At 67.4% G+C, this 20,814-nt stretch overlaps 2 protein-coding genes across 2 annotated transcripts in view; one reads left to right on the top strand and one right to left on the bottom strand.

Moving 5' to 3' along the window:
- Positions 1-20,814, bottom strand: part of ECH1 (enoyl-CoA hydratase 1) — a 76,641-nt gene that overhangs the window by 8,934 nt on the left and 46,893 nt on the right. The window lies entirely within an intron of this gene.
- The window catches only part of RYR1 (ryanodine receptor 1), a 65,406-nt gene that overhangs the window by 27,202 nt on the left and 17,390 nt on the right, over positions 1-20,814 (top strand). Inside the window, exons 26-45 of the mRNA XM_054808185.1 lie at positions 980-1,120; positions 1,388-1,465; positions 1,577-1,652; positions 2,398-2,521; positions 2,781-2,896; positions 4,051-4,118; positions 4,954-5,075; positions 6,100-6,149; positions 6,264-6,324; positions 8,051-8,289; positions 9,053-9,134; positions 9,986-10,116; positions 11,905-12,219; positions 14,985-15,225; positions 16,309-16,396; positions 16,506-16,598; positions 17,471-17,485; positions 18,454-18,624; positions 18,740-18,799; positions 20,293-20,430. Of these exons, the coding sequence (XP_054664160.1) occupies positions 980-1,120; positions 1,388-1,465; positions 1,577-1,652; positions 2,398-2,521; positions 2,781-2,896; positions 4,051-4,118; positions 4,954-5,075; positions 6,100-6,149; positions 6,264-6,324; positions 8,051-8,289; positions 9,053-9,134; positions 9,986-10,116; positions 11,905-12,219; positions 14,985-15,225; positions 16,309-16,396; positions 16,506-16,598; positions 17,471-17,485; positions 18,454-18,624; positions 18,740-18,799; positions 20,293-20,430 (2,409 nt within the window). The remainder of the gene's footprint in view (positions 1-979; positions 1,121-1,387; positions 1,466-1,576; positions 1,653-2,397; positions 2,522-2,780; positions 2,897-4,050; positions 4,119-4,953; positions 5,076-6,099; positions 6,150-6,263; positions 6,325-8,050; positions 8,290-9,052; positions 9,135-9,985; positions 10,117-11,904; positions 12,220-14,984; positions 15,226-16,308; positions 16,397-16,505; positions 16,599-17,470; positions 17,486-18,453; positions 18,625-18,739; positions 18,800-20,292; positions 20,431-20,814) is intronic.

Genomic DNA, 20,814 nt, shown 5'->3' with positions numbered 1-20,814 from the left:
GGACCCCCCAGCCCCAGCTGGACACCCCCAACCTTGCCCAGATCCCCCAACCCCGTCCATCCTCCTCATCCTCGTTGAGATCCCCCCCAACCCCGTCCATCTCCTCAACGTCGTTGAAATCCCCCAACCCCGTCCATCTTCCTCATCCTCGTTGAGATCCCCCAACCCCGTCCATCTTCCTCATCCTCGTTGAGATCCCCCCAACCCCGTCCATCTCCTCATCCTCATCGAGATCCCCCCAACCCCGTCCATCTCCTCAACGTCGTTGAGATCCCCCAACCCCGTCCATCTCCTCATCCTCGTTGAGATCCCCCCCAACCCCGTCCATCCTCCTCATCCTCGTTGGGATCCCCCAACCCCGTCCATCCTCCTCATCATCGTTGAGATCCCCCCAACCCCATCCATCTTCCTCATCCTCGTTGGGATCCCCCAACCCCGTCCATCTCCTCAACGTCGTTGAAATCCCCCAACCCCGTCCATCCTCCTCATCCTCGTTGAGATCCCCCCCAACCCCGTCCATCTCCTCATCCTCATTGAGATCCCCCCAACCCCGTCCATCTCCTCAACGTCGTTGAAATCCCCCAACCCCGTCCATCCTCCTCATCCTCGTTGAGATCCCCCCAACCCCGTCCATCCTCCTCATCCTCGTTGGGATCCCCCAACCCCATCCATCTCCTCATCCTCGTTGGGATCCCCCAACCCCATCCATCTTCCTCATCCTCATCGAGATCCCCCCAACCCCATCCATCCTCCTCATCCTCGTTGGGATCCCCCAACCCCATCCATCTTCCTCATCCTCGTTGGGATCCCCCAACCCCGTCTGCCCCCCCCAGCTCAATCCTGATCCTCTAACCCCATCTGGAGCCCCCCAACCCCATCCAGACCCCCCCGCCCCAACCCTCCACGGCCTCCCAGCTGAGGGGCCATGCTGGGGGGCACCCAAGGGCACCCCCTGAGCCCCACATCTGCCCCCCCCCAGGACAAGGAGATCTATCGGTGGCCCATCAAGGAGTCCCTGAAGGCCATGCTGGCCTGGGAGTGGATGGTGGAGAAGGCTCGCGAGGGCGAGGAGGACAAGGTGGAGAAGAAGAAGACCCGCAAGATCTCCCAGTCTGCCCAGGTGGGGCCCAGCCGCCGGGGTCCATCGTGTCGTGTCCCCCCCCCCCCCGCCCCCCAAGAACCCCTGGGGGTCAACGAGGTCCATGGGGTGGTGAGAACCTCTGGGGGGGGGGGGCACAATGGGGTGGGGCAAGGGCACCCCAATCACCTGGGGGGTCAACGGGGTGGTGAAGGGCCCCCCCCAGACCCCTGGGGTCCATGGGGTTGCCCCCTCCCCATGGTCCCCCTTACGCTGCCCTGTGTCCCCCCCACCCCACCCCACCCCAAGGCCACCTACGACCCCAGCCACGGCTACAGCCCCCAGCCCGTGGACCTCTCGGGGGTGACGCTGTCCCGGGAGCTGCAGGTGGGTGTCGTGTCCCCCCCCCCCCGTGTGTCCTCATGTCCCCCCCCACCCGGGTGGGACCCCCCACCCCACCCAAGGGACCCCCCCCCACCACCTCCCCGTGTCCCCCAGGCCATGGCGGAGCAGTTGGCCGAGAACTACCACAACACGTGGGGACGCAAGAAGAAGCAGGAGCTGGAGGCCAAGGGTGAGCACCCACCCACCCCCCACCACCCACGGGTGCTCCTCTCCCCCCCCCCACCACCCATGGGTGCTCCTCTCCTCCTCCGTCACCACCCATGGGTGCCCCTCTCCCCCCTGCGCTGCACCACCCATGGGTGCCCCTCTCCCCCCTGCGCTGCACCACCCATGGCTTCTCCTCTCCCCCCCATCACCACCCATGGGTGCTCCTCTCCCCCCACCCCTGCACCACCCATGGGTGCTCCTCTCCCCCCTGTCCCCCACCACCCACGGGTGCTCCTCTCCCCTCCGTCACCACCCATGGGTGCTCCTCTCCCTCCTGCCCTACACCACCCATGGGTGCTCCTCTCCTCCTCCGTCACCACCCATGGGTGCCCCTCTCCCTCCATCACCACCCATGGGTGCTCCTCTCCCCCCCCATCACCATCCATGGGTGCCCCTCTCCCCCCACATCACCACCCATGGCTGCCCCTCTCTCCCTCCGTCACCACCCATGGGTGCCCCTCTCCCCCCTGTCCCCCACCACCCATGGGTGCCCCTCTCCCCTCCATCACCACCCATGGGTGCCCCTCTCCCCCCCCATCACCACCCATGGGTGCTCCTCTCCCCCCCCATCACCACCCATGGGTGCCCCTCTCCCCCCACATCACCACCCATGGCTGCCCCTCTCTCCCTCCGTCACCACCCATGGGTGCCCCTCTCCCCCCTGTCCCCCACCACCCATGGGTGCTGACGGAGCGGGGGGGCCCCAGGGGGGGGCTCGCACCCCCTGCTCGTGCCCTACGACACGCTGACGGCCAAGGAGAAGGCGCGGGACCGCGAGAAGGCGCAGGAGCTCCTCAAGTTCCTGCAGCTCAACGGCTACGCCGTCACCCGGTGGGTGGGGGGGACCCCCTGGCATCTGGGGGGCGGGGGGGGGCTGGGGACAAGGTGTGGGGGGGGGGGGATTTGGGGAGGGGGGCAGGAGGGTGGGGTCTGCTGGAGATGGGGGTCTGGGGTGGGGGGAGCACACGGTTTGGGGTGCAGGCGTGTGGATGGGGTTTTGGGGTGCAGGATTGGGTGGGGGGTGGCTGGGGGGGGTCCCCTGCCCAGTTTTTGGGGGGGGGGGGTGTGGGCCTGACCCCCCCCGCTGCAGGGGGCTGAAGGACATGGAGCTGGACACCTCCTCCATCGAGAAGCGCTTCGCCTACGGCTTCCTGCAGCAGCTGCTCAAGTGGATGGACATCTCCCAGGAGTTCATCGCCCACCTGGGTACCGCACCCCCCCAAACCCCCTGGGACCCCCCCATCCCTTGGGACACCCCCCCCAGGTCCTCCTCAGACCTTTCTGGTGCTCCCTCGGAGCCCTTGAGACCCCTCTTGGACCTCCTGAGACCCCTTTGAACCCCCCTGAGACCCTCCTTGAGATCCCCCTTGGACCCTTTGAGACCCCCTTGGACCTCCTGAGACCCCCTTGAACTTCTTGAGATCCCCTTGGACCCCTTGAAACCCCCTTGAGATCCCCCTTGGACCTCCTGAGACCCCCTTGGACCTCCTGAGACCCCCTTTGACCCCTTAAGACCCCCCTGAGACCCTCCTTGGACTTTCTGAGACCCTCTTTGACCTCTGGAGACCCCCTTGGACCTCCTGAGGCCCTCTTTGACCCCTTGAAACCCCCTTGAGATCCCCCTTGGACCTCCTGAGACCCCCTTTGACCTCTTGAGATCCCCTTGGACCTCTTGAGATCCCCTTGGACCCCTTGAAACCCCCTTGAGACCCCCTTGGACCTCCTGAGACCCCCTTTGACCTCCTGAGACCCCTTTGACCCCTTAAGACCCCCCTGAGACCCTCCTTGGACTTTCCGAGACCCCCTTTGACCTCTGGAGACCCCCTTGAACTTCTTGAGAACCCCTTGGACCCCTTGAAACCCCCTTGAGATCCTCCTTGGACCTCCTGCGACCCCCTTTGACCTCTGGAGACCCCCTTGGACCTCCCAAGGCCCTCTTTGACCCCTTGAAACCCCCTTGAGATCCTCCTTGGACCTCCTGAGACCCCCTTTGAACCCCTTGAACCCCTTGAAACCCCCTTGAGATCCTCCTTGGACCCTTTGAGACCTCCTTGGACTTTCTGAGACCCCCTTTGACCTCTGGAGACCCCCTTGAACCTCTTGAGATCCCCCTTGGACCCCTTGAAACCCCCTTGAGATCCCCCTTGGACCTCCTGTGACCCCCTTTGACCTCTGGAGACCCCCTTGAACCTCCTGAGATCCCCTTTGGACCCCCTTGAACTCCTTGAGACCCCCCCCCCCCCCCCCAAGTGGCCCTGCAATCCCCAGCCCCCCCAGTGCTGCCCCAGACCCCTTGGGGTTCCCTGGGACCCCCCCCCAACCGCTTGTCCCCATGTCCGTCCCCCCCCACCCCACCCCAGAGGCGGTGGTGAGCAGCGGGCGGGTGGAGAAATCCCCCCACGAGCAGGAGATCAAGTTCTTCGCCAAGGTCAGAGGGACCCCAAAGTGTGGGGCGGGGGGGGGGGAAATGGAGAACCCAAAATTGGGGGGGGGGGACACAGGGTGGCTTTGGCGCAGACACCCCCTCGGCTCCACCCCACCCCAGGAAGACAGGCGATGGGGTTCTGGGGGTCCCCATGGGGTGTGTGGGTCCCCATGGGGTGTGTGGGTCCCCTGTGGGGTGTTTGGGGTCCCCATGGGGTGTTTGGGGTCCCCATGGGGTGTGTGGGGTCCCCTATGGGGTGTGTGGGTCCCCATGGGGTGTGTGGGTCCCCTGTGGGGTGTTTGGGGTCCCCTATGGGGGGTGTGGGGTCACCTATGGGGTGTGTGGGGGTCTCTGTGGGGTGTTTGGGTCCCCTATGGGGTGTTTGGGGTCTCTGTGGGGTCCTTGGGGTCCCCTGTGGGGTATTTGGGGTCCCCTATGGGGTGTGTGGGGTCCCCTATGGGGTGTTGGGGGTCTCTGTGGGGTATTTGGGGTCCCCTATGGGGTGTTTGGGTCCCCTGTGGGGTGTGTGGGGGTTTCTGTGGGGTGTTTGGGGTCCCCATGGGGTGTTTGGGGTCCCCTATGGGGGGTGTGGGGTCCCCTATGGGGTGTGTGGGTCCCCATGGGGTATTTGGGGGGGTCCTTGGGGTCCTCACCGCCTGTCCCCCCCCCGTCCCTTACCGCACCCTTGGGGTCCCTATGGAAAATTTTTTTGGGGGGGGTGGGTGGGTGGGTAACGCCGCTATTCGAGCTCCCTTACGGGGTATTTGGGGGTGCTCGGGGCGTTCCTTGCGGGGTGGGGGGAGGAACGCCCCCCCGAGCCCCCCCTGTGCCCCCCCAGATCTTGCTGCCCCTCATCAACCAGTACTTCCACAACCACTGCCTCTACTTCCTCTCCACCCCCGCCAAGGTGCTGGGCAGCGGGGGGCACGCGTCCAACAAGGAGAAGGAGATGATCACCAGGTGGGGGCGCCCCCAGACCCCACCCGCACCCCCAGACCCACACCTGCACCCCCAGACCCCACCCGCACCCCCTGTACCCCCAAACCCCCACCCGCACCCCCAGACCCACACCCGCACCCCCAGACCCCCCCATACCCCCAGACCCACACCTGCACCCCCAGACCCCACCCGCACCCCCTGTACCCCCAAACCCCCACCCGCACCCCCAGACCCACACCTGCACCCCCAGACCCCACCCGCACCCCCTGTACCCCCAAACCCCCACCCACGCCCCCAGACCCACACCCGCACCCCCCTGTACCCCCAGACCCACACCTGTACCCCCTGTACCCCCAGACCCCCTGTACCCCCAAACCCACACCCACACCCCCAGACCCACACCTGCACCCCCAGACCCACACCTGCACCCCCTGTACCCCCAGACCCCCTGTACCCCCAAACCCCCACCCGCACCCCCAGACCCACACCTGCACCCCCAGACCCCACCCGCACCCCCTGTACCCCCAAACCCCCACCCGCGCCCCCAGACCCACACCCACACCCCCAGACCCCACCTGCACCCCCTGTACCCCCAAACCCCCACCCGCACCCCCAGACCCACACCCGCACCCCCAGACCCCCCCGTACCCCTAGACCCCCACCTGCACCCCCAGACCCACACCCACACCCCCAAACCCCCACCCGCACCCCCAGACCCACACCCGCACCCCCAGACCCCCCCGTACCCCCAGACCCACACCTGCACCCCCAGACCCCCACCCGCACCCCCCTGTACCCCCAAACCCCCACCTGCACCCCCAGACCCACACCTGCACCCCCAAACCCCCACCTGCACCCCCAACCCCTCGGGCCATGGGGATGTCCCGTCCCACCCTCTGCTCTCAAAGGGGGCTCAGGGGGTCGTGGGGGTCTCGGGGTGTCCCCCCCCCCCCCGCACCCCGTCCCCTGGATGAGGGGACTTGGGGTCCCCTCCCTGGGGGGCTTGGGGACCCCCCCGACCCCCCCTTTCCGTGTCCTCCGTCAGCCTCTTCTGCAAGCTGGCGGCGCTCGTCCGTCACCGCGTCTCGCTCTTCGGTAAGGGGACGCGGCAGGGGACCCCCTCGCCCCCGTGGTGGGTGGGTGGGTGGGGGGGGGGGTGTCCCCACGTCACATCACGTCACCCCCCCACGTCCCTGTCCCCCTCCCCAGGGACCGACGCGCCGGCCGTGGTGAACTGCCTGCACATCCTCGCCCGCTCCCTGGACGCCAGGTGGGACGGGGTCCCGGTGCCACCACGGGGTGCTGGTGCCACCAACGGGGTCCTGGTGCCACCAATGGGGTCCCGGTGCCACCACGGGGTGCTGGTGCCACCACGGGGTGCTGGTGCCACCAACGGGGTCCCGGTGCCACCAATGGGGTCCCGGTGCCACCACGGGGTCCTGGTGCCACCAATGGGGTCCCGGTGCCACCAATGGGGTCCTGGTGCTACCATGGGGTCCTGGTGCCACCATGGGGTTCTGGTGCCACCAATGGGGTCCTGGTGCCACCAACGGGGTCCTGGTGCCACCACGGTGCTGTCCCCATGGTCCCCACGGGGTCCTGATGCCACCAATGGGGTCCTGGTGCCACCACAGAGTGCCGATGCCACCAACGGGGTCCTGGTGCCACCAATGGGGTCCCGGTGCCACCACGGGGTGCTGGTGCCACCAACGGGGTCCTGGTGCCACCAATGGGGTCCTGGTGCCACCAATGGGGTCCTGGTGCTACCATGGGGTCCCGGTGCCACCACGGGGTCCTGGTGCCACCAATGGGGTCCTGGTGCTACCATGGGGTCCTGGTGCCACCACGGTGCTGTCCCCATGGTCCCCACGGGGTCCTGGTGCCACCACGGGGTCCCAATGCCACCAATGGGGTCCTGGTGCCACCACGGGGTCCTGGTGCTACCATGGGGTACTGGTGCCACCAACGGGGTCCTGGTGCCACCACGGTGCTGTCCCCATGGTCCCCACGGGGTCCTGGTGCCACCAACGGGGTCCTGGTGCCACCACGGGGTTCTGGTGCCACCAATGGGGTCCTGGTGCCACCAACGGGGTCCTGGTGCCACCACGGTGCTGTCCCCATGGTCCCCACGGGGTCCTGGTGCCACCAATGGGGTCCTGGTGCCACCACGGAGTGCCGATGCCACCAACGGGGTCCTGGTGCCACTAACGGGGTCCTGGTGCCACCACAGCGCTGTCCCCATGGTCCCCACGGGGTCCTGGTGCCACCAACGGGGTCCCGGTGCCACCACGGGGTCCTGGTGCTACCAACGGGGTCCTGGTGCCACCAACGGGGTCCTGGTGCCACCAATGGGGTCCTGGTGTCACCACGGCGCTGTCCCCATGGTCCCCACAGGGTCCTGGTGCCACCAATGGGGTTCTGGTGCCACCAACAGGGTCCCGATGCCACCATGGGATCCTGGTGCCACCATGGGGCTGTCCTGGTGCCACCAACAGGGTCCTGGTGCCACCACGGCGCTGTCCTGGTCCCCATGGTCCCCCCCCGTCCATGCAGTGCCCTGATGCCACCCCAGTGCCACCTTCATCCCCGTGGTCCCCTGTCCCTGATGCTGCCAGGGTGGTGGCCATGCCCAGTGTCCCCATGGTGGTGGCCATGTCCCATGTCCCCAACGCTGCCCACATGTCCCCATGGTGGTGGCCATGCCCCATATTCCCATGGTGGTGGCCATGCCCCGTGTCCCCAACCCCACCCATGTGTCCCCATGGTGGTGGCCATGCCCTGTGTCCCCAACCCCACCCACGTGTCCCCGTGGTGGCCATGCCCAGTGTCCCCATGGTGGTGGCCATGCCCCGTGTCCCCAACCCTGCCCACGTGTCCCTGAGGTGGTGGCCATGCCCCGTGTCCCCATGGTGGTGGCCATGCCCCGTGTCCCCAACCCTGCCCACGTGTCCCCGGGGCGGTGGCCACGCGGGCGCTGAGTGTGTCCCCCCCCCCAGGACGGTGATGAAGTCAGGCCCCGAGATCGTCAAGGCGGGGCTGCGGTCCTTCTTCGAGAGCGCCTCCGAGGACATCGAGAAGATGGTGGAGAACCTCAAGCTGGGGAAGGTGACGCAGAGCCGCACCCAGGTGAAGGGGGTGGCCCAGAACATCAACTACACCACGGTGGCACTGCTGCCCGTCCTCACCTCCCTCTTCGAGCACATAGCGCAGCACCACTTTGGGGACGACGTCATCCGTGAGTCCACGGGGAGATGTCCCCACGTGGGGACACGTTGGGGACACGTTGGGGGCAGGGGACATGGGGACACGTTGGGGACACGTTGGGGACGGGGGACACGTTGGGGACATGGTGCTTGGGAGGGATGTGGGACACATTGGGGACACGTTGGGGACAGGGGACACGTTGGGGACATGGTGCTCGGGTGGGATGTGAGACACGGGGACATGTTGGGGACATGTTGGGGACAGGGGACATGGGGACACGTTGGGGACACGTTGAGGACACGGGACACGGGGACACGTTGGGGACATGGGAACATGGGACACGTTGGGGACATGGGGACACGTTGGGGACACGTTGGGGACACAGGACATGGGGACACGTTGGGGACACGTTGGGGACACATTGGGGACACGGGACATGGGGACATGGGACATGGGGACACGTTGGGGACATGGGGACACGTTGGGGACACATTGGGGACACGGGACATGGGGACATGGGACATGGGGACACGTTGGGGACACGGGAACATGGGACACGTTGGGGACATGGGGACACGTTGGGGACACGTTGGGGACACGGGAACATGGGACACGTTGGGGACACGACATTGGGGACAGCGTTGGTGACGGGAAGGTGGCAGGGATGGGGGATGCTCAGGAGACGGGAGACCGGGGGACGCTCTGGGGACAAGGGGACGTGGTGGGGACAGTTTTGGGGCGCAGGGACCCCCCCGGTGTCACGGCGCAGCCCTGACCGTCCCCTGTCCCCGCAGTCGATGACGTCCAGGTCTCCTGCTACCGCATCCTGTGCAGCATCTACTCGCTGGGCACCACCAGGAACCCCTACGTGGAGAGGTGGGGGCTGCGTCCCCCCAAAACGCTCTGCCTGCAGGGGCGGGGGGGCCCTGGGGTGGCCCTGGGGTGCCCGTGGCCGTGGGGTGCCCATGGGGTGGCCGTGGGGTGGTTGTGGGGTGCCTGTGGGGTGGCCGTGGGGTGCCTGTGGCTGTGGGGTGCCCATGGGGTGGCCGTGGGGTGCCCCTAGGGTGGCTGTGGGGTGGCTGTGGGGTGGCTGTGCCCGTGGGGTGGCCATGGCCGTGGGGTGCCCATGGGGTGGCCGTGGGGTGGCCATGGGGTGCCCGTGGGGTGGCCATGGGGTGGCTGTGGGGTGCCCGTGGGGTGGCCGTGGGGTGCCCCTGGGGTGCCCCTGGGGTGGCTGTGGGGTGCCCGTGGGGTGCCTGTGGGATGCCCATGGGGTGGCCGTGGCCGTGGGGTGCCCATGGGGTGGCCGTGGGGTGCCCCTGGGGTGCCCCTGGGGTGCCTGTGGGGTGCCTGTGGGGTGCCGTGGGGTGCCATGGGGTGTTATAGGATGCCCGTGGGGTGCCTGTGGGGTGTTATCAGATGCCCGTGGGATGCTGTGGGGTGTTATCGGGTGCCCGTGGGGTGCCGTGGGGTGTTGTTATCAGGTGCCATGGGGTGCCGTGGGGTGCCGTGGGGTGTTATCGGGTGCCATGGGGTGCTGTGGGGTGTTGTTACCGGGTGCCGTGGGGTGTTGTTATCGGATGCCTGTGGGGTGCCATGGGGTGTTGTTATCCGGTGCTGTGGGGTGTTATCGGATGCCTGTGGGGTGCCGTGGGGTGTTGTTACCGGGTGCCGTGGGGCGCCGTGGGGCGCCGCGGGTGGGGCTGAGCCCTCTGGCTGTGCCGCAGGCAGCGCCCGGCGCTGGGGGAATGCCTGGCCCGCCTGGCCGCCGCCATGCCCGTGGCGTTCCTGGAGCCGCAGCTCAACGCCTTCAACCCCTGCTCCGTCTACAGCACCAAGTCCCCCCGCGAGCGGGCCAGTGAGTGGGGCGGGGCCCCCGCGTCCGTGTCCCCCCGTGTCCCCCCCGTGTCCACGTCCCCCCCGTGTCCGTGTCCCCCCATGTCCCCCCGTGTCCGTGTCCCCCCGTGTCCCCCCGTGTCCGTGTCCCCCCCGCGTCCGTGTCCCCCCCGTGTCCGTGTCCCCCCCCCATGTCCGTGTCCCCCCCGTGTCCGTGTCCCCCCCATGTCCCCCCCATGTCCATGTCCCCCCATGTCCATGTCCCCCCCCTGTGTCCGTGTCCCCCCATGTCCCCCCCGTGTCCACGTCCCCTCCCCCGTGTCTGTGTCCCCTCCCCCATGTCCGTGTCCCCCCCGTGTCCGTGTCCCCCCGTGTCCATGTCCCCTCCCCTGTGTCCGTGCCCCCCCATGTCCCCCCTGTGTCCGTGTCCCCCCCGTGTCCCCCCCATGTCCGTGTCCCCCCCATGTCCGTGTCCTCCCCCGTGTCCGTGTCCCCTCCCCCGTGTCCATGTCCCCCCCGTGTCCGTGTCCCCCCGTGTCCATGTCCCCTCCCCTGTGTCCGTGCCCCCCCATGTCCCCCCCGTGTCCGTGTCCCCCCCGTGTCCATGTCCCCCCGTGTCCCCCCCGTGTCCATGTCCCCCCCATGTCCGTGTCCCCCCCATGTCCGTGTCCCCCCTGTGTCCATGTCCCCCCCATGTCCCCCCCCATGTCTGTGACCCCCCCGTGTCCCCCCCCATGTCCGTGTCCCCCCCATGTCCGTGTCCCCCCCCGTGTCCCCCGTGGGCTGCTCCATCACACCCCACTCCAAGACGGGGCACCGCCCCCCCCCCCTTCCCAATGTCCATCGTGCGTCCCCAGTTTTGGGGCTCCCCCCCACCCCCCGAGTTGTTCCAGCTTTAGGGGACCCCCTGGTCCCTCTTACCGCCCCCCACCTTTGGGGTGCCCTGATGCCCCACAGTGGCCCCAGGTTTGGGGTCCCCCCACGTCTCCAATGTTCTTTTTGCTTGTCCCCACTTTGGGGGTCCCCCCCACCTCCGATGTCCCCATTGTGGGGTCCCCCCCACACCTCCAATGTCCCCTCTTTGGGGTCCCCCCCCACCTCTGATGTCCCCACTTTGGGGGTCCCCCCCCCACCTCCGATGTCCCCATTGTGGGGTCCCTGACACCTCTGATGTCCCCATTTTGGGGTGTCCCCCACCTCCGATGTCCCCATTTTGGGGTCCCTGACACCTCTGATGTCCCCATTTTGGGGTCCCCCGCACCTCTGATGTCCCCATTTCGGGGTCCCCCCACACCTCCAATGTCCCCATTTTGGGGTCCCCCGCACCTCTGATGTCCCCATTTCGGGGTCCCCCCACACCTCCAATGTCCCCATTTCGGGGTCCCTGACACCTCTGATGTCCCCATTTCGGGGTCCCCCCACACCTCCAATGTCCCCATTTCGGGGTCCCCCCCCACCTCCAATGTCCCCATTTTGGGGTCCCCCGCACCTCTGATGTCCCCATTTTGGGGTCCCTGACACCTCCAATGTCCCCATTTTGGGGTCCCTGACACCTCTGATGTCCCCATTTTGGGGTCCCCCCACACCTCTGATATCCCCATTTCGGGGTCCCTGACACCTCTGATGTCCCCACTTCGGGGTCCCCCTCACCTCCAACATCCCCACTTGTCCCCACCAGCTCCAGTGGGGCACCCTGACACCCCCAGATCTCCCCAACTTTGGGCTTCCCAGATGCACCCCAACACCAGGACACCCCCCCCCCCCAAAAAAAAAAAACCCCACCCCCGGTGCCATCCCCGTGTCCCCGCAGTCCTGGGGCTCCCCGGCCGCGTGGAGGAGATGTGCCCCGACATCCCCGACCTGGAGCGCTTGATGCGAGATATCGGGGGGCTGGCGGAATCGGGGGCTCGTTACACCGAGATGCCCCACGTCATCGAGGTGACCCTGCCCATGCTCTGTAACTACCTCCCCCGATGGTGGGAACGGGGTCCCGACACCCTACCCCAGGGACCCTGGGCCACCGCCGTCACCGGCCAGCACCTCAACGCCCTCCTGGGCAACATCCTCCGCATCGTGGTCAACAACCTGGGCATCGACGAGGCCTCCTGGATGAAACGCCTGGCAGGTGGGGCTGGTGGCCATGGGTGGGTCTTGGGATGGGGCTGGTGGCCATGGGTGGTCCCAGGAAGGGGGCTGGTGGCCATGGGTGGGTCTTGGGATGGGGCTGGTGGCCACGGGGAGGTGCCACGATGGGGGCTGGTGGCCATGGGTGGGTCTTGGGATGGGGCTGGTGGCCATGGGTGGTCCCACGAAGGGGGCTGGTGGCCATGGGTGGGTCTTGGGATGGGGCTGGTGGCCACGGGGAGATGCCACGATGGGGGCTGGTGGCCATGGGTGGTCCCAGGAAGGGGGCTGGTGGCCATGGGTGGTCCCACGAAGGGGGCTGGTGGCCATGGGTGGTCCCAGGAAGGGGGCTGGTGGCCATGGGTGGGTCTTGGGATGGGGCTGGTGGCCATGGGTGGTCCCACGATGGGGGCTGGTGGCCATGGGTGGGTCTTGGGATGGGGCTGGTGGCCATGGGTGGTCCCACAAAGGGGGCTGGTGGCCATGGGTGGGTCTTGGGATGGGGCTGGTGGCCACGGGGAGGTGCCACGATGGGGGCTGGTGGCCATGGGTGGGTCTTGGGATGGGGCTGGTGGCCATGGGTGGTCCCAGGAAGGGGGCTGGTGGCCATGGGTGGGTCTTGGGATGGGGCTGGTGGCCATGGGTGGTCCCACAAAGGGGGCTGGTGGCCATGGGTGGGTCTTGGGATGGGGCTGGTGGCCACGGGGAGGTGCCACGATGGGGGCTGGTGGCCATGGGTGGGTCTTGGGATGGGGCTGGTGGCCATGGGTGGTCCCAGGAAGGGGGCTGGTGGCCATGGGTGGGTCTTGGGATGGGGCTGGTGGCCATGGGCAGGTGCCAAGGATGGGGCTGGTGGCCATGGGTGGTCCCACGATGGGGGCTGGTGGCCATGGGTGGGTCTTGGGATGGGGCTGGTGGCCATGGGTGGTCCCAGGAAGGGGGCTGGTGGCCATGGGTGGGTCTTGGGATGGGGCTGGTGGCCACGGGGAGGTGCCACGATAGGGGCTGGTGGCCATGGGTGGGTCTTGGGATGGGGCTGGTGGCCATGGGTGGTCCCAGGAAGGGGGCTGGTGGCCATGGGTGGGTCTTGGGATGGGGCTGGTGGCCATGGGTGGTCCCACGATGGGGGCTGGTGGCCATGGGTGGGTCTTGGGATGGGGCTGGTGGCCATGGGTGGTCCCAGGAAGGGGGCTGGTGGCCATGGGTGGGTCTTGGGATGGGGCTGGTGGCCATGGGTGGTCCCAGGAAGGGGGCTGGTGGCCATGGGTGGGTCTTGGGATGGGGCTGGTGGCCATGGGCAGGTGCCAAGGATGGGGCTGGTGGCCATGGGTGGTCCCACGATGGGGGCTGGTGGCCATGGGTGGGTCTTGGGATGGGGCTGGTGGCCATGGGTGGTCCCAGGAAGGGGGCTGGTGGCCATGGGTGGGTCTTGGGATGGGGCTGGTGGCCACGGGGAGGTGCCACGATAGGGGCTGGTGGCCATGGGTGGGTCTTGGGATGGGGCTGGTGGCCATGGGTGGTCCCAGGAAGGGGGCTGGTGGCCATGGGTGGGTCTTGGGATGGGGCTGGTGGCCATGGGTGGTCCCAGGAAGGGGGCTGGTGGCCTTGGGTGGGTCTTGGGATGGGGCGGGTGGCCATGGGTGGTCCCAGGATGGGGGCTGGTGGCCATGGGTGGGTCTTGGGATGGGGCTGGTGGCCATGGGTGGTCCCAGGAAGGGGGCTGGTGGCCATGGGTGGGTCTTGGGATGGGGCTGGTGGCCATGGGTGGTCCCAGGAAGGGGGCTGGTGGCCATGGGTGGGTCTTGGGATGGGGCTGGTGGCCATGGGTGGTCCCACGATGGGGGCTGGTGGCCATGGGTGGGTCTTGGGATGGGGCTGGTGGCCATGGGTGGTCCCAGGAAGGGGGCTGGTGGCCATGGGTGGGTCTTGGGATGGGGCTGGTGGCCATGGGGAGGTGCCACGATGGGGGCTGGTGGCCATGGGTGGGTCTTGGGATGGGGCTGGTGGCCATGGGTGGTCCCACGATGGGGGCTGGTGGCCATGGGTGGGTCTTGGGATGGGGCTGGTGGCCATGGGTGGTCCCAGGATGGGGGCTGGTGGCCATGGGTGGGTCTTGGGATGGGGCTGGTGGCCATGGGTGGTCCCACGATGGGGGCTGGTGGCCATGGGTGGGTCTTGGGATGGGGCTGGTGGCCATGGGTGGTCCCAGGAAGGGGGCTGGTGGCCATGGGTGGGTCTTGGGATGGGGCTGGTGGCCATGGGCAGGTGCCAAGGATGGGGCTGGTGGCCCTGGGTGGTCCCAGGAAGGGGGCTGGTGGCCCTGGATGGGTCTTGGGATGATGCTGGTGGCCACGGGCAGGTCCCATAGATGATGCTAGAGGACCTAGGTGGTCCCACGAATGATGCTGGTGGCCATGGGTGGTCCCAGGAAGGGGGCTGGTGGCCATGGGTGGGTCTTGGGATGGGGCTGGTGGCCATGGGCAGGTGCCAAGGATGGGGCTGGTGGCCCTGGGTGGTCCCAGGAAGGGGGCTGGTGGCCCTGGATGGGTCTTGGGATGATGCTGGTGGCCACGGGCAGGTCCCATAGATGATGCTAGAGGACCTAGGTGGTCCCACGAATGATGCTGGTGGCCATGGGTGGTCCCGGGGAGGTGCTGGTGGCCCTGGGTGGTCCCAGGATGGTGCTGGTGGCCATGGGTGGTCCCGGGGAGGTGCGGGTGTCCCCGGGTGTCCCCCCGCCGGCTGCAGCCCCCCCCGTCCCCGCAGTGTTCGCCCAGCCCATCGTGAGCAAGGCGAAGCCGGAGCTTCTGCGCTCCCACTTCATCCCCACCATGGAGAAGCTGAAGAAGCGGGCGGGCAAGGTGGTGGCCGAGGAGGAGCAGCTCCGCATGGAGGCCAAGGCGGAGGGGGAGGACGCCGAGCTGCTCATCCGCGACGAGTTCTCCGTCCTCTGCCGCGACCTCTACGCGCTCTACCCCCTGCTCATCCGCTACGTGGACAACAGCCGGTGAGGGGGGGACGCGGGGGGCGCGAGGATGCTGGGGAGCATCCCTTGGGGACCGTGGTCCACCTGTGGTGGAGACAAGGAGAAGGTGTGGGGCAAAACTGGGGGGGCGGGGGGGGGCACGGACATCATCCCCTGATGGTGGCCAAGGGGATGATCTGATGGTGACCCTGAGGACCCTCTGGTGGTGGCCGTGGACTTTCCTTGATGGTGGCCATGGAGACCCACTGATGGTGGCCATCGTGATCCACTGGTGGTGGCCATGGACACCCACTGATGGTGACCCTCTGATGGTGGCCATGGACTTTCCTTGATGGTGGCCACAGGGACCCACCAATGGTGGCCATGGAGACCCACTGATGGTGGCCATGGGGATCCACTGATGGTGGCCCTTGAGAGCCACTGATGGTGACCCTCTGATGGTGGCCATGGGGATCCACTGATGGTGGCCCTTGAGAGCCACTGATGGTGACCCTCTGATGGTGGCCATGGACTTTCCTTGATGGTGGCCACGGGGACCCACCAATGGTGGCCATGGACTTTCCTTGATGGTGGCCACGGGGACCCACCGATGGTGGCCACGGGGACCCACTTGTGGTGGCCATGGAGACCCACTGATGGTGACCCTCTGATGGTGGCCATGGGGATCCACTGATGGTGGCCACGGGGACCCACTGATGGTGGCCATCGTGATCCACTGGTGGTGGCCATGGAGACCCACTGATGGTGACCCTCTGATGGTGGCCACGGGGACCCACCAATGGTGGCCATGGAGACCCACTTGTGGTGGCCATGGAGACCCACTGATGGTGACCCTCTGATGGTGGCCATGGGGACCCACTGGTGGTGGCCATGGACTTTGCCTGATGGTGGCCACGGGGACCCACTGATGGTGGCCATGGACTTTGCCTGATGGTGGCCACGGGGACCCACTGATGGTGACCCTCTGATGGTGGCCATGGGGACCCACTGGTGGTGGCCATGGACTTTGCCTGATGGTGGCCATGGGGACCCACTGGTGGTGGCCATGGACTTTGCCTGATGGTGGCCACGGGGACCCACTGATGGTGGCCACGCAACCGGCAGGGCCAAGTGGCTGACGGAGCCCAACGAGGACGCGGAGGAGCTGTTCCGCATGGTCGGGGAGGTCTTCATCTACTGGTCCAAGTCCCACGTGAGTCGGGGGCGCCGGGGATGTGGGGGGGCACGGCGGTGCGTGGAGGGGCTGGGGGTTTGGGGGTACAGGGGGTCGCTCAGCCCCGTGTGTCCCCACCCCTGGGCAGAACTTCAAGCGTGAGGAGCAGAACTTCGTGGTGCAGAACGAGATCAACAACATGTCCTTCCTCACCGCCGACAGCAAGAGCAAGATGGCCAAGGTGTGTGTGGGGGAACGCACCCCCCCCCCCCACCCCGCCTGCACCCCCACCTCCTGCCTGGCACCCCCAGACCCCCCCATCCTGCACCCCCTGCCCGCCTGGCACCCCAATCCCATGGATGGGGGCTGTCCACCCCTCCCCAAGTCTGCCTGGTACCCCCAAACCCACCCAAACCCGGGTGTCTCCATCTCTCCCCACCCCTCTGGTACCCTCAAACCACCCCAAAACCCCTCTGGTACCCCCAAACCTGGGCACCTCCATCCCTCCCCACCCCTCTGGTACCCTCAAACCACCCCAAAACCCCACAGGTACCCCCAAACCTGGGCACCTCCATCCCTCCCCACCCCTCTGGTACCCTCAAACCACCCCAAAACCCCTCTGGTACCCCCAAACCTGGGCACCTCCATCCCTCCCCACCCCTCTGGTACCCTCAAACCACCCCAAAACCCCTCTGGTACCCCCAAACCTGGGCACCTCCATCCCTCCCCACCCCTCTGGTACCCTCAAACCACCCCAAACCCACCTGGTACCCCCAAACCTGGGCACCTCCATCCCTCCCCACCCCTCTGGTACCCTCAAACCACCCCAAAACCCCTCTGGTACCCCCAAACCTGGGCACCTCCATCCCTCCCCACCCACCTGGTACCCTCAAACCACCCCAAAACCCACCTGGGACCTCCAACTCCCCCCCAGACTCAGGCATCTCCATCCCTCCTGCCCCACCCGCTGCCCCCCAACCCTCTCCCCCACCTCATCCAGGGGTCTCTGTCCCTCCCCGTCCACCCGGGTCCTCGAGCCCCCCACGTCCATGGGGACGGGGACCTAACGCTGTCTCTTCTCTCCTGCCCTTGGCTGCGGGTGCTGGCACCTAGTCCGGAGATGGCCAGGTTAGCGGGGCCACGCTGCGTGGGGAGGGGGCCCCAGGGACCCTGGCCCCCACCCTGGGGTCCTGCTCCTCAAGGCCACCATGGCCGGGACCCCCAAGGACATCCTAGGGTCGTGTTCTATGGGGCCACCATGGCCGGGACCCCCAAGACCCCTCCAGGGTCCTGTTCTGTGGGGCCACCATGGCTTGGGACCCCCAAGGACATCCTAGGGTCGTGTTCTATGGGGCCACCATGGCCGGGACCCTCAGGACCCCTCCAGGGTCGTGTTCTGTGGGGCCACCATGGCTGGGACCCCCAAGACCCCTCCAGGGTCCTGTTCTGTGGGGCCACCATGGCCAGGACCCCCAAGACCCCTCCAGGGTCCTGTTCTATGGGGCCACCATGGCCGGGACCCCCAAGACCCCTCCAGGGTCCTGTTCTATGGGGCCACCATGGCCAGGACCCCCAAGACCCCTCCAGGGTCGTGTTTTGTGGGGCCACCATGGCCGGGACCCCCAAGACCCCTCCAGGGTCCTGTTCTGTGGGGCCACCATGGCTTGGGACCCCCAAGGACATCCTAGGGTCGTGTTCTATGGGGCCACCATGGCCAGGACCCCCAAGACCCCTCCAGGGTCGTGTTCTGTGGGGCCACCATGGCTGGGACCCCCAAGACCCCTCCAGGGTCCTGCTCCTCAAGGCCACCATGGCTTGGGACCCCCAAGAGCATCCTGGGTTCCTGCCCCACAGGGCCACCTCTGGGACCTCTGGGGCTGCTGGAGCTGGGTGACATTGGTGTCCTGGCCCTGATGTCCCCAGTCCCCGTGGCGCAGCGATCCTGGCCCTGAGGTGTCCCCATGGCACGGGGGGGGGGGGGGGGTCCTGGTTGCTGATGTCCCCATCTCTGTGACATTGGGGTCCTGTCCCTGACACCCCCATAACCCTGGCCTGGGGGTGGTGGCCCTGACGTCCCCCCGTCCCTGTCCCCGCAGGGTGGTGGCTCGGAGCAGGAGCGGACGAAGAAGAAGCGTCGAGGGGACCGGTACTCCATCCACACCTCCCTCATCGTCGCCACGCTGAAGAAGATGCTGCCCATCGGCCTCAACATGTGTTCGCCCACCGACCAGGAGCTCATCAGCCTGGCCAAGAGCCGCTACGCCCTGGTGGGCAGGGGGGGTTGGGGACACCCCTTGGGGTTGGGGACACCCCCCCGGAGTTGGGGACAGCTCCCTGACGTGGCCCTGTTGTGTGCGTGTGTCCCCCCCCCCCCCCTTGCAGAAGGACACGGACGAGGAGGTGCGGGAGTTCCTCAACAACAACTTGCACCTGCAGGGCAAGGTGAGGTGGCTCGTCCCCACCACGTCCCCGCTGTCCTCACCGTGTCCCCCCCACATCCCCCTGTCCCCCATGGTCCCTGTGGTCCCCATGTCCCCATGGTCATCGTGGTGCCTGTATCTCCGTGGTCCCTGTGGTCACCGTGTCCCCATGGTCATCATGGTGCCTGTACCCCCATGTCCCCATGGTCATCATGGTGCCTGTAGCCCCATGTCCCCCACCATGTCCCCATGTCCCCATGGTCATCATGGTGCCTGTAGTCCCATGGTCCCCATGTCCCCCACCATTTCTCCATGTCCCCATGGTCATTGTGGTGCCTGTATCTCCGTGGTCCCTGTGGTCACCGTGTCCCCATGGTCATCATGGTGCCTGTAGCCTCATGGTCCCCATGTCCCCCACCATTTCTCCATGTCCCCATGGTCATCGTGGTGCCTGTATCTCCGTGGTCATCATGTCGCTCCGTGGTCCCCGTGGTCACCGTGTCCCCATGGTCTTTGTGGTGCCTGTAGTTCATGGTCCCCATGTCCCCCACCATTTCCCCACGTCCCCATGGTCATGGTGGTGCCCGTACCCCCATGGTCCCCATGTCCCCATGTCCCCATGATCACTGTGGTGCCCGTACCCCCATGTCCCCATGTCCCCATGTCCCCATGGTCATCATGGTGCCTGTACCCCCATGGTCCCCACGTCCTCCACCATGTCCCCGTGGTCATCATGGTGCCTGCACCCCCGTGGTCCGCATGTCCCTCCCCATGTCCCCAAGGTCATCGTGGTGCCTGTACCCCCATGTCCCCCACCATGTCCCCATGGTCACTGTGGTGCCCATACTCCCATGGTCCCCCCGTGCCCCGCCACGTCCCCATGGTCATGGTGGTGCCCGTACCCCCATGTCCCTCCCCATGTCCCCGTGGTCATCGTGGTGCCCGTACCCCCGTGGTCCCCATGTCCCCATGGTCATGGTGGTGACCACACCCCCGTGGTCCCCACGTCCCCATGGTCATGGTGGTGCCCATACCCCCATGTCCCCATGTCCCCATGGTCATGGTGGTGCCCGTACCCCCATGGTCCCCATGTCCCCCACCATTTCCCCACGTCCCCATGGTCATGGTGGTGCCCGTACCCCCATGGTCCCCATGTCCCTCCCCATGTCCCCGTGGTCATCGTGGTGCCCGTACCCCCATGTCCCCACGTCCCCATGGTCATGGTGGTGCCCGTACCCCCATGGTCCCCATGTCCCTCCCCATGTCCCCGTGGTCATCGTGGTGCCCGTACCCCCATGTCCCCCACCATGTCCCCATGGTCATGGTGGTGCCCGTACCCCCATGTCCCCATGTCCCTCCCCATGTCCCCATGGTCGTGGTGGTGCCCATACCCCCATGTCCCCATGTCCCCCACCATTTCCCCACGTCCCCATGGTCGTGGTGGTGCCCACCCCCCCGTGGTCCCCCCGTGCCCCCCCCACGTCCCCGTGGTCACCGTGTCCCCCGTGTCCCCAGTGCGAGAACAACTCGTCCATGCGGTGGCAGATGGCCCTGTACCGCGAGATGGCCGGCAAGGCCGAGGACTCCGACAGCCCCGAGAAGATCGTCCGGAGGGTGCAGGAGGTGTCGGCCGTGCTCTACCACCTCGAGCAGGTCGGGGGGGCTTGGGGGGGGAGGTCCCTGGTGGGAGGGGGGGCTGGGGGGTCCCTGGGGTGCAGGAGATGTTGGCCGCGCCCCGTGGCCTCGAGCAGGTTGGGGTGCTGGGGGGCTGGGGGGGGGGCTCGGGGATCCCTGGGGGCAGGGGGGGTCTCTGGGGGTCTCAAGAGGCTTGGGGAGGGCCATGGGGTGCTCCAGGGGTGCCCGAGGGGGGGTCCCTGGGGTGCTGTGAAGGTCCCTGGGGGTCCCTGGGGTGCTCTGGGGGGGTCTCTGGGGTGCTGTGAGGGTCCCTGTGGTGCTCTGGTGGGGTCTTTGGGGTGCTCTGGGGGTCCCTGGGGTGCTCCGGGGGGGGTCCCTGGAGGTCCCTGGGGTGCTGTGAGG

The sequence above is a fragment of the Grus americana genome, chromosome 34 (assembly GCF_028858705.1).
Source record: "Grus americana isolate bGruAme1 chromosome 34, bGruAme1.mat, whole genome shotgun sequence".
Classification (NCBI taxonomy): Eukaryota; Metazoa; Chordata; class Aves; order Gruiformes; family Gruidae; genus Grus; species Grus americana.
The sequence above is the reverse complement of the archived record's forward strand: the minus strand, read 5'-3'. Positions and strand labels throughout refer to the sequence as shown.